A 12,500-nucleotide genomic window follows, 5' to 3' on the forward strand; every position below is an offset into this window, starting at 1 on the left:
TGTGAAGGAATAAAAGCACACCAAAACATTTTTTGTCATCCGTAAAATGACTTTTAAAAGATGCTTTAGAATTCAAAAACAAATTATGAAAAAAAAAAAAAAAAACTCTCTTGGTCAGATCGTACGTTGTATAACTGGAAAGTTATCGATACTCTCACTAGAAAGTGAACGTAAGTCGAAGACTGAGATGTCAAAGCGTACGGACAGTGGCATAGCGCATATGGATCAGCCTCAGCACGCTTCGAAACCTCCTTCAAACTACTGAAAAAAGAAATAGATCATAACTCTGTAGATGTTAATTTCACCTCCACTGCCTAGCTTTATTCATTAAGCATGTCACACCATGCCCCCCCCCCCTCCCCCTACAATGGTGAAATATCACCAGAAAATAAACTAATCAATATTAGCATTGTCCTTTAAACCGAGAAGGTATCAGGTTGACAACTCAGTTGATTTAAACAATATTCTTCAGTACTTCCAACATGTCACTTTTTTTTCTTTCTTTTTTTAATACATTTATTTGCTTATTTATCATCATTGTTGTCTTTTTTTCTTTTTTTTTTTTTTTTTTTTAATAATTATATTATCATTATTTAGTTAGTTATCTTCTATTTTTTCTCAAGGCCTGACAAAGCGCGTTGGGTTACGCTGCTGGTCAGGCATCTGCTTGGCAGATGTGGTGTAGCGTATATGGATTTGTCCGAACGCAGTGACGCCTCCTTGAGCTACTGAAACAAAAATTGAAACACTTTTCACCACAGTTCATGATCTGCACGACAAAGAAAGAAATCCCCATGCAATTTTTTTTTTTTTTTTTTTTTTTTTTTTTTTTTAACAAAGTCCTGTCCTGACATAAGTACATCTTGATTGCGGCCGTACGGATAACTTCGCAGATAGATACTTGTTGTTGTTGTTGTTGTTCTTCTTCTTCTTCTTCTTCTTCTTCTCTTCTTCTTCTTCTTCTTCTTCTTCTCGTTCTTGTTGTTGTTGTTGCTCTTCTTCTTCTCTGTAAAGAGGCGTATGTCAAACAAAAACGAAACAAAACAACAACAAAAAACCCAAACAAACAACAACAGCAAAAACTATGAAGAAACAACCAACAAACAAAAAACTTCAGATGAACATCAGCAATAATTATGATAAAACTAAAGGTAACAAGAAGAAAACTAGTTAAGGAGAAGCTACCCAGCTAAGAACCTTGGGGGTAATCTGCCCGCACCCCTCCCCCCCCCCCCCCCCCTCCCCCTTCCCCCCTACCGTGCCCTGCGGAAATCAGGGATGGATATGGCCGGTTCAAAGTCCACGGAGCCGGCATTCCTGGGGCCTGACCAGGTTGCTGCCTATGGCTGTGACCCTATCTTAGTCAGAGGGGAGAGGGAGGGGTGTGAGTTCAAGCCCCACCCACCTACCACTCCTGTCTTAGAGAACTATCTGGTCTGCTCTGTCCTGGTTGTTTATACAGAGAGAAGGCATTGGGAGACTGTCTGTTAACTCACTCAGTACGGCCAGTCCTCTCTTCTCCTCTACACAGAACCCTCGGATGTCCAGTGGGTGTCTGAATGACCCAACCTTTAGCTTCCGTCGTCAGAATTGTGGTATTCTTTGTCAACATTCACCTCTTCAGTGTAAGAGCCTTCCGCTTGCAATATTTTGATGATGGTAATTGGACTGAAACGATGTTAACTTCGTCTCTTTCGCCGTTCGTATGGAGAGAGTTAAGGGAGGCCATTAGGGTCAAAAAGTGAACTCAGCGAAAATGTGTGTGTGTGTGTGTGTGTGTGTGTGTGTGTGTGTGTGTGTGTGTTGGGAAGTGGTGGGGAGAGAGAGAGAGAGAGAGCATCTCTGTATGTTTGTGTGTGTGTGTGCGTGCGTGTGTGTGTGTGTTTGTGTGTGTGTGTTTGTGTGTGATGGGAAGTGGTGGGGAGAGAGAGAGCCGGAGAGGAGAGAGAGAGAGAGAGAGAGAGAGAGAGAGAGAGAGAGAGAGAGATTAGAACATATCATTGATGACAACACCAGAAAAGATGAGATACGAATAAAAGTGATACACGTACAGCGAGGGTAAACACGCCCACACACACACACACACACACACACACACACACACACACACACACACACACACACACACACACACACACACACACACACACACACACACACACACACACACACACACTGGCACACAGAGACACACACAAGCACACGCGCGTGCACACGGGTGTAAACACACACACACACACACACACACACACACACACACACACAGATAAACAAATAAACAAACACACAGACAAACACACACACACACACACACACACACACACACGCACACACGAACGCACACGAACCAGTTTGCAGTCTCACACACCCAGGCCCACCCCTCCACCTACTTACATACTTCCGCACCCGAGACGCTTATACCTCTGTGTGTGTGCGTGTGTGTGTGTGTGTGTGTGTGTGTGTGTGTGTGTGTACTCGTATGCACGCGCGTGTGCGCGCGCGCGTGTGTGTGTGTGTCTGTGTGTGTGATTAAAGTCTTCCCCAACACACACACACACACACACACACACACACACACACGGACCAATCCCTTCTCCCCCCACCCCCACACACACATTCACACCTTGCCCCCCCCCCCCCCCACCCCCCCCCCCAGGTACTGCCCCCCCCCTGCCCCTCCCCTGCCCCTCCCCTCCCCCTCCCCTCCCACACACACACACACTGACACCCATATGTTCCGATACCATTTCTCCATAGCAACCAAAACAGCTCAAAGATGTCAGCCGTTTCACTGCATGAACAAGCAACGAGTTTTAGCTGGTGACGACTGCGCATGGGCGCGCGTACTATCTCACGTACGCAAAGCCATCTGAGCACAACAAAAGCAGATGCCCAGCGACACGGGTAGCAATCCACCCGAGGGTGATTTGAGCTGACGCTTCCGTCGTGAGAACTCTTTGCTTTTGCGTGGTGAAGACTACATCTGGAGATTGTGTGTGGGAACTGGGGTTCTGACTTTTTAACTGGTGATAGAATTGCTCCCGTGTGAGTGAGTCGCTTTCTTTTTTGGGTTCATGTGTTATTGTTGTATGTTGCTGTTGTTTTAATTTGTTTCTCTGTCTCTCTCTCTGTGTCTCTCTCTCTCTGTCTGTCTGTCTGTCTGTCTCTCTCTCTCTCTCTCTCTTTCTCCATCTCTCTCTCTCTCTCTCTTTTTTTTTTTTTTTTCTTAGTTTTTCTCTTTTTTCTGTTTTTTTCCCGAACACTTGAAAAAAAAAAAAAAAAGACCAGAAAACAATTGACACTTTCTAGCTCTTTTATTATTTTCTGTCTTCAGACTTTCTGCTCTTTTCTATTCTTTGGTTCAGTCCTATTTTTCATGATTTCTTTCTTTTGTTCCTTCCTTTTTTTTTTCTTTCCGACTTTGGCGTTCTTTTTCTCTTTCTTTCTCTCTTTCTTTGTCTGTCTGATTTTCTTTCTATCATTCTTTATCTTTCCTTCTTTGTTTTTTTTCTTTTGTTTCTATCTTTCTTTCTTTCCTTCTTTCTTTCTTTCTTTCGTTCTTTCTTTTGTTCTTTCTTTCTTTCTTTATTTGTTTATTTATTTCACACACCCTTTATTTCTTTATTTCCATGTCTTTATTTCGTCATTTAGTTCTTTTCTTCGGTTTTTTTTTTTTTTTTTTTGTTTTTTTTTGGGGGGGGGGGGGGGGGGGGGTTCGTTTTTGTTGATTTTGTTCATTCTTTCATACTTTCTTTATCGTCACTTCGCACATTTTTTCTTTCTTTTTTTCTTTCTTTCTTTCTTTCTATCTCTCACTTAATGACTTAATGATGTTCAAAAACACTGATGATTTCACAACAATAACATTTATGATGATAATCATAGGCAGAACTTTGCATATTCAAGAGTATATTATTTCCATGGTTATGTTGTGTAGCTTAATCTTGTGCTAAACGTGTACAGAGGGCCTTTTTTATTATTTTTTTTTTCTATTTTTTTGCAAATATTCATGTTCTATACTTACGTTAAAAACGCATTCCTATTTGAGATCGTTTGAGAACATTTATAATGTTGGCTTTACTTTATTGATTCGACATTTGTAAACATAGAATTTACTTATCAATAGAACAACCCTGTTGGTTGTATAACCCTTGTCCTTCAAAATCAATTACACCTCATTTAAAGTGCACGAAACGTAGTTGATGCACACCAGCTTAATACAACAGCTATCGCATTTCACACACAAAAAAAAGTTTCAGCTCTCAGTCAGTTCTGATGGGCATTGCAGACCACAGAATGAGAGGGGAAACAAGGAACCCTTCATCCACCACCACCACCTCCTCCCTCCTCCTCCTCCTCCTGGCCAGTGTTGCCATGGTGACGGTGGTGCTTCCAGATGGGGCGGCAGGTCAGGCTGACATGGGACAGAGTCTGTCGTTCTGGAACATGCCGGAGGATGAGCAGCTGACTTTTCTGGCCGACTACCTGACCACACACAATGATCTGCTGAAAAAGGTAGAACCCCGTTGCTCTGAATCTCTAATCTCTGTTTTCAGAAACAATCTCTTGTCTTTTTCTCTCTGTGTATCTACCACCTTGTCTGTCTCTCTGTCCGTCTGTCTCTATATTTATTTCTCTGTTTCTGTCTCCATTTCTCTCTCTCTCTCTCTCTCTCTCTCTCTCTCTCTCTCTCTCTTTGCCCCTCTCTTTCTGTCCCTGTATCTGCCCGTCTATCTCTCTATCTCTCTCTGTCTCTCTCTCTCTCTCTGTCTCTCACTCACTCACTCTCTCTGAGTGTGTGTGTGTGTTGTTCGTTCGGTCTTTAGTTTAACGTCTTTTAACTGTAAGTGATATTAGACGAAGTGTGTGTGTGTGTGTGTGTGTGTGTGTGTGTGTGTCTTTAATCTCCATTTGTGATTCTATGCAGAAAAAAAACAACATCCACCCATGAACAGTCTCTTAAACGACCCCAGCCTTAAGCCACTTTATCCATCCAAATGCCCGCCCCCCCCCCCCACCCCCTCCCCCAAAGCCCCCCCCCCCCCCCCCCCCAAACCCCCTGCACCCCACACCCTCATACCCCGCCCCCCTCCCCTGCAAATCTTCATCCACCATTTCATCATTAGCAGCTTGTCGTCCTCTTTTGACGCCAGTCGTGACTCAAGTGTTATTATCTATGTCTAATGATTCATGTCTTTAATTGTGCATGTTCTGGTGGGTTTGTTTTTGTTTTTGTTTTTTTTTGTGTGTGTGTTTTTTGGGGTGTTTTTTTTAATATGTTACTGCTGTGTATATTATAGGTATGTTTGGTGCATGCTTTTGTTATTTCGCACATGCTGCATGCTGTGAATATTTGCCTTTCTTTCTCTCTGGTTTTTTTGTTGTTGTTGTTTTTTTCCACTCTGAAGCATTTTTTTTACTTAGCTGGCAGGATGTAAAAATAAAGCATATCATGTTTATTATTTTACCTACTGAAATTGTTCTCCTTTTTTTCTTTTTCTTTTTTTTTTTTTTTTTTTTCGTTTCTTTTCGTTTCGTTTCGTTATCCAGCTTCTGAAGATTGCGGATTCTCTCCAATGGCTGGAGGCGGGCACGAACGGGAATCCTGTGGGCAATGCAGGCATGGCCACCGCTCTGGATATCCTGCCGGTCATCTTCAACAACTCTTACGTCAAGATGGCCTTCAATGTGGTCTTTGACGAGCTGTCCAGAGCTGCTCCCACTGACCCCGTGGACAGAGAGGCTCTCTTCAACGCCACTGTAGAACAAACGGCTTCGTCCAACGTGACTGTTTACAGCGCGGCTTTCAATGACACCTTGCAACAGCTCGTGAGTCCTTTCTGGGTGTTTGGGTTTTTTCGGTGTGTATGTGTGTGTGTGTGTGTGTGTGTTAGATAATTACGTTATCAGCTTCTTCAGATTTCGAAGTAGTAATCATAAGCTGGTAATAGAAACAGGGAGACACAAAGGCAAACCACGAGAGTTACGGCTTTGTAAGGTTTGTAATATGTCTGTGATTGGTGATGAGTTTCATTTTATAATGGAATGTCCCAATCATGATCAGTTACGAAATAGATATGTTCCTAAAAAATATTTGTCTCCAAAATCGGTTTTTAATTTTGTAATATGCTCAAAGGAGGCAAAAAAAAGTCATTTTAGCTGTAAGTAAGATTAAATTTGCAAAAGTTGCCTAACTATACTTTTGGAGTTAAAAGACATTTATGGTTTCTCAACTTTTATGTGACGTTGTGTATTTGGAAATGTTTGTTCTGGGCACGAAAATATTTTGCAGTAATCCTCCATACTCCACTATGAGTGAAAGGATAATTAAAACTTGAAACTTGAAACGTGTGTGTGTGTGTGTGTGTGTGTGTGTGTGTGTGTGTTATTATTATTGCTATTGTTGTTGTTGTTTGTTGTTGTTGTCATGGTTAATGTTTAACTATCATGATTATCATTATGATTATGATGATGATTATGATTATTGTTATTGGTTTTGTTTCTGTTGTTGTTAAGGTTAATGTTATTACTGTCACGATTATCAATATGATGTTGATGATGATGATTGTTATTATTGGTGTTGTTGTTGCTGCTGCTGTTTGAGTTTTCTTCTTCCACCCCCCCCCCCCTCCCCAGCCTCCCAGCCCCCCACTCCCCCCCTTAATTTTAGTTCTCTCTCTCTCTCTCTCTCTCTCTCTCTCTGTCTGTCTGTCTGTCTGTCTGTCTGTTTTATTTTTATTACTGTTCTTATTTTTGACCCGTCCTTTTTATCTTTCTGTCGTTCTTACTCTCTTTTCTACTCCCATTTTTGTATTCTTTCTTTCTTTTCTACCTTTTTTTTCTTTTCGTTTTTTTCCTCTTTATTTATTTCTTCTCTTCGTCATGTCTTATCTTCGTTCAGTCCTTTCTCTTTTTTTATCCCTTTCTTTCTGTCTTTTTCTTTCTTTCTTTCTTTTTCTTTTTATTCAACCAGTAATGTGCTTGTCACCACTGTTTGCAAAAAAACACACCAAAAAACAAAACAAGACATCGAAAAAGCTCAATTCTGTAATCATTGTGTAAACATGTCAAGATATACTGTCTATCTTAATAAGCCAGTTAAGCTAGTTATATGCGTCTTCAGTCATTTATTTCAGATATTTGTTTGAAATTTCACCACCCCGATCCTCCACCCTTCCCCATATACCCGGTTTCCCCAACTCACCATTCATCCCACCCACCCCCCTCTTCTAAACGAGAATACTCAGGGTTTTTTTTCAGTTTTCAGTAGCTCAAGGAGGCGTCACTGCATTCGGATAAATCCATATACGCTACACCACATCTGCCAAGCAGATGCCTGACCAGCAGCGTAACCCAACGCGCTTAGCCAGGCCTTGAGAAAAATAAAGTGAATAAATAATAGATGAGCTTACATAAATAAATAAATAATAATTATAATATAAAAAAGGTAGTAATAATAATAATAATAATAATAATAAAATAATAATAATAATAAATAAATAGATAAATAAATAAATAAGACAATGATGATAAATAAGCAAATAAATGTAAAACATGAAGACACACATTCACACATACACCCACACATGCATAACAGATATGCACCAAACATGCAGTTTCGCAGATATGAAAGCACAGTCAAATACATATAAACGTACATGAGCTCCAACACACACACACACACACACACACACACACACACACACCACATTACCCTGCACCTCCTCTACTCCCCTCCTCACTACTCAAAAAGTATACATGAATGCTCTCACAAAATGTCTTCAATCACCGCTATGTCTGACGGGACTTTGAAACAAAGTTCCCCCTCCACTCATTTACTGGTTTTCCCGTGAGTGAAAAAGTGGAGAAAAAAAAGAAAGAAAAAAACAACAAACCCAACTGATGTGTTAAAAGACAATTCACTGGTTGGGGGTATTTATTTGTTTTGTTTATTTGCCTACCTACTTACCACTTACTTATTCACTTCCTTATTCATCCACATACTTATTGATATTTTTCTTTTGTATTCGTCTGTTATGATTGATGCATTTCTGTAGATATCTTTGTGATACTACTGCTACTGTCATCACTACTACTAGCACTTCTTCTTCTTCTTCTTCTTCTGCTGCTGCTGCTGCTCATTATCATCATTATTATTATCATCATCATCGTTGTTTTGTTTTTGTTATTATTATTATTATCATTATTATTATTATTATTATTATTGTTGTTGTTGTTTTGTTGTTGTTTTGTTATTGTTATTATTATTATTATTATTATTATTATTATTATTATGACTATTTTTATCATTATTATTATCATTATTATCATCATTCTTCTTCTTCTTCTTCTTGTAATTATTATTATCGTCATCATCACTTATTATCATTATCATCATTATTATTATTATTATCAGAATCAATCGACTGATTATTTATCTGACCAACCAGTTCATCAAATGAACCAGTCTATCAAAATGAATCGTTTAATCATCTTTGTGTGCTATACGAACTGCCCCTCTTCATCCCCCCTGCCTCCCCCCCCCCCCAAATTCCACCTACAACCACCACCACCACCCCTAAACCTCCACCACGCCCCCTCACCCCCTCACCCCCCCCCCCCTCCCCCCTCCCCGCCCCAAATGCACACCAACTCATAGAGGACCAAGTACATGGCGGACCATGTCCAATGGATTCGAGGCCTCAACCGCTTCCTGGCCCAGTTCAGCGCCAGAGACCTGCTGCCCAACGACCCCCCTGACCATCCGGACGCCGTTAACCCTCGCTGCTACAGCGACACCATGGACTTCATTGACGCCGTGGTTGGAGCCATTGTGGTGACGGGCAACATGACCAGCCTCCAGTCTGTGGACATACAGCAGTTCCAATGGGCTTTGAAAAGTGAGTGTGTTTTGTGTATTGTATTGTATTGTATTGTATTGTATTATATTGTATTTGTCTTTCTCTTTCTTGTCACAACAGATTTCTTTGTGTGAAATTCGGGCTGCTCTCCCCAGGGAGAGCGCGTCGCTACACTACAGCCCCACCTTTTTTTTCTTTCTTTTTTTCCTGTGTGCAGTTTTATTTGTTTTTCCTATCGAAGTGGATTTTTCTACAGAACTTTGCCAGGAACAACCCTTTTGTTGCCGTGGGTTCCTTTACGTGCAATAAGTGCATATTCCACACGGGACCTCGGTTTATCGTCTCATCCGAATGACTAGCGTCCAGACCACCACTCAAGGTCTGGTGGAGGGGGAGAAAATACCGGCGACTGAGCCGTGATTCGGACCAGCGCGCTCAGATTCTCTCGCTTTCTAGGCGGACGCGTTACCTCTGGGCCATCACTCCATATTGTGTGTGTGTAGGAAGGTGTGAGTGTGTGAGTCAGAGAGAAAACTTGAGCGCTGAATGATTCTTATGACATAGGCTAACAGCCCAAATCATGACAAATTCACACACAAAAAAACAAACAAAAAAACACATTTCTGATAAGAAAACATCACTAGATACGGATGATGAGGACCGATATTAATTAACTCTGCACTTAACTCCTATCCAATCCTGTCTCTTTCTTCGTGAGAGAGAGAGAGAGAGAGGGAGAGAGAGAGAGAGAGAGAGATGGTCCTTAATATAACGTCTGTTCACTAAAGTGGTTTAAACGTAACAAAAATATGTGTGCTGTATATGGGTTGATGTGTATGGGAACGTGTTCCAAACTGTTTGCAATTACAAACGTGACGAGAAATCGAAATTTGTAATGGGGGAATGGAATTTGGGGAATGTGTGTGTATGTGTGTGTGTGTGTGTGTGTGTGTGTGGAAGGGGGGCGGAGGGGAGGGGGGGGGTAGCAGGGGGCGGGATGTGAGTACTCCTTAGTTTCTATGTCGTGAGTTTGTGTGTGTGTGTGTGTGTGTGTGTGTGTGTGTGTGTGTGAGTGTGTGTGTGTGTGTGTGTGTGTGTGTGTGTGGTGATGGTGATGATGATGTGCATTCTCCATAGTTCCTCTCTCTGTGTTTGTGTGTGTGTGTGTGTGTGTGTGTGTGTGTGTGTGTGTGTGTGTGTGTGTGATTCTCGTGGCGGGCGTTTTCTTTAGTGTCTGTGTAGTATTGTTGTTTGTTTTCTTTCTGTGTTTTTCTCTTCTTTTTTTCTTCCTTTCTTCCTTTCCTTTTTTTTTTTTTTTTAATGTTCTCCTAAGCTTTTATGTCGTGAGTGTGCGGGTATGGATATATTTTGTTGGCGGACGTTTTCATTACTTTTCTATGTCGTGAGAGAGAGAGAGAGAGAGAGAGAGAGAGAGAGAGAGAGAGAGAGAGAGAGAGAGAGAGAGCGAACGAACGAACGAACGAACGAACGAAAATGATTTAATGAACTTTGGCCATGGACCACAATTCAAAACCAGGGGACTGGGGGTGGGCATGGGAAGGCGTATTATATAACACTTGAATTGCGTTACACAATACCATACTGTTCATGGACCTGACATTAATTCTAAGTTAATTAAATCTGAGAAAATGATTTCTCCTTTTGATCGAATGGAAAATAAATTTGGATACTTCGTAATTTTTCTGCTTGTTGTTTGATCTTAAATACAATTTTGTCCGTAAATCAATATATACAGAACAAACACCAAATGATATTCATCTTCTAGTTCACCTTGGCAAAAAGGACAATGCTTTAAAACACGGAGAGAGAGACAGACACAGACAGAGGATCAATGTCGATCCAGTGTCACATCTATCTTCCTGGGTCCACTTTAGCATTGCCACGGAAGGTCCACCGACTCAGCGAGTTCAAAGGTCAAGGCCGGTGAAAGTCTGTCAAAGTCAGGGGATAAAAACACACGTATATATCAGCTGGTAACCCCACCCCCACCCCCCACCCCTCTTTTCTTTAACACATGCGGAGGCTATATCTGCCGGTCAAAATCCTCTCCCTTAGCACACACACACTCACACACACACACACACACACTCTCTCTCTCTCTCTCTCTCTCTCTCTCTCTCTCTCTCTCTCACTTTCTCACACACACAGACACAGACACACACACACACACACACACACACACACCAGCTCACCACGAATTCTCCGCCCCCCCCCACCCCCCCCCCCCCCACCCCCCCAATCTCATCTCGGGATAAATCTTTGACAAAACAAAACAAAAAAAAAAAAAGGCCAGCGACCACGGAAAGTCTAGCTTCTCGTTAGATATCATCTGCTGCCCCCCCCCCCCCCCCCCCCCCACCACCACCCGAACCCTCAAGCATGCAAGGAAAAAAAAAAAGAAACTTAAAAAATAGTGAGAAGTATTTCAAGTAACTTCCGCCGTCTTGTCCCCCCCACCCCCACGCCCCTCCCACGCCCCCGCCACCTCCCCCTCCCCCCCCCTCATCCTAACCCCCTCCCTCTCTCCAGCAATGGTTATCATTATTCAGCACATCACCTAATCAGGGTGGATGTCAACGCTATGCACTTGATGGACAGAGGTATTTGGGTGGCTTGATTGGGGCCTTCACACTCTGAAACAGCCATCGATAATTGACACGTGCCAGGCTGATAGTGACCGATATAATTTATTGTAAGTCCTGCGGCGCACTGTGTGACCTTTGACCTGATTTCCAGTGGGCCGGACAATACAGAGGTCAGCTGTCTGCTGTTTGTATACATACATATATATATATATATATATATATATATATATATATATATACACCCAGTCAACAGGAACTGAACTGGGCAGGATGGACTCTACCGACGATTCAGGCTTCCAGGCAAACTGTCGCCGCTCTTTCTCTGTCAACATAGCCAGTTGCATTGCTCGGACGGAAGAGCTTAATATGGTCGTAACCCGCTACTGACTAACTGTGTGTAGTATGGAAATGACCAATGGCGTAGTTCGGTCAACGTAGGCATTTAGTCCCGTGTAACTGTCAAAAAGTTAGAACCAAACAATGTAACTGGCTCTACAACTTTACACTTAAAAAAGCCATCTGCATATTTCCGCGTTCGTCAAATCCATGCACTCAGCTCTTTCATGTTTGGCCTTTAAGCGTCCGTCTTTTCGAAATAGTCCCTTCGTACTCTTTTGTTTTCCGTCCACAGTTGTTGTTTTTTGTTGGGGGTTTTTTCTAGTCTTGTATGTACGTGCATTTACAAGTTTGGTCTTTGATCGCCCTGTTTCAGTGTGATGCATGCGTGTGAAAGTTGTGTGTGAAAGTGCTTTAGTTTCTTTACTTAACGCATCACACATCCGATAAAGGAAACAGTTATAAATCTTTGTTTCTGTCTTGGTTTCATGTCAATATGACGTAAGAAGTTTTCCCCGTGATTTTAGGCAGTTGTTGTTTTATGAAGTGTGTGTGTGTGTATGTATGTGTGTGTGTGTGTGTGTGTGCGAACATTTTGTGCCTCAGTTCTAATGACGATTTGTCATGTGTTACACTATTTGTATGATACGTGTTCACATATTAACACTTCTCCTGTGCTTTCCCGATAACGAATGGT

General features: G+C 41.9%; 2 protein-coding genes across 3 annotated transcripts in view; both read left to right on the forward strand.

The window, feature by feature from the left end:
• Positions 1-12,500, forward strand: part of LOC143287602 (neprilysin-2-like) — a 237,601-nt gene that overhangs the window by 141,361 nt on the left and 83,740 nt on the right. The window lies entirely within an intron of this gene.
• The window catches only part of LOC143287601 (uncharacterized), a 57,507-nt gene continuing 47,862 nt past the window's right edge, over positions 2,856-12,500 (forward strand). The window contains exons 1-4 of one of the 2 annotated variants that reach the window (XM_076595713.1): positions 2,856-3,049; positions 4,289-4,515; positions 5,551-5,829; positions 8,660-8,900. In XM_076595713.1, coding sequence (XP_076451828.1) covers positions 4,297-4,515; positions 5,551-5,829; positions 8,660-8,900 — 739 coding nt within the window. In that variant the 5' untranslated portion in view covers positions 2,856-3,049; positions 4,289-4,296. The remainder of the gene's footprint in view (positions 3,050-4,288; positions 4,516-5,550; positions 5,830-8,659; positions 8,901-12,500) is intronic. The other variant, XM_076595712.1, reaches the window with a different exon arrangement.

Source organism: Babylonia areolata, chromosome 11 (genome assembly GCF_041734735.1).
Source record: "Babylonia areolata isolate BAREFJ2019XMU chromosome 11, ASM4173473v1, whole genome shotgun sequence".
Taxonomy (NCBI): Eukaryota; Metazoa; Mollusca; class Gastropoda; order Neogastropoda; family Buccinidae; genus Babylonia; species Babylonia areolata.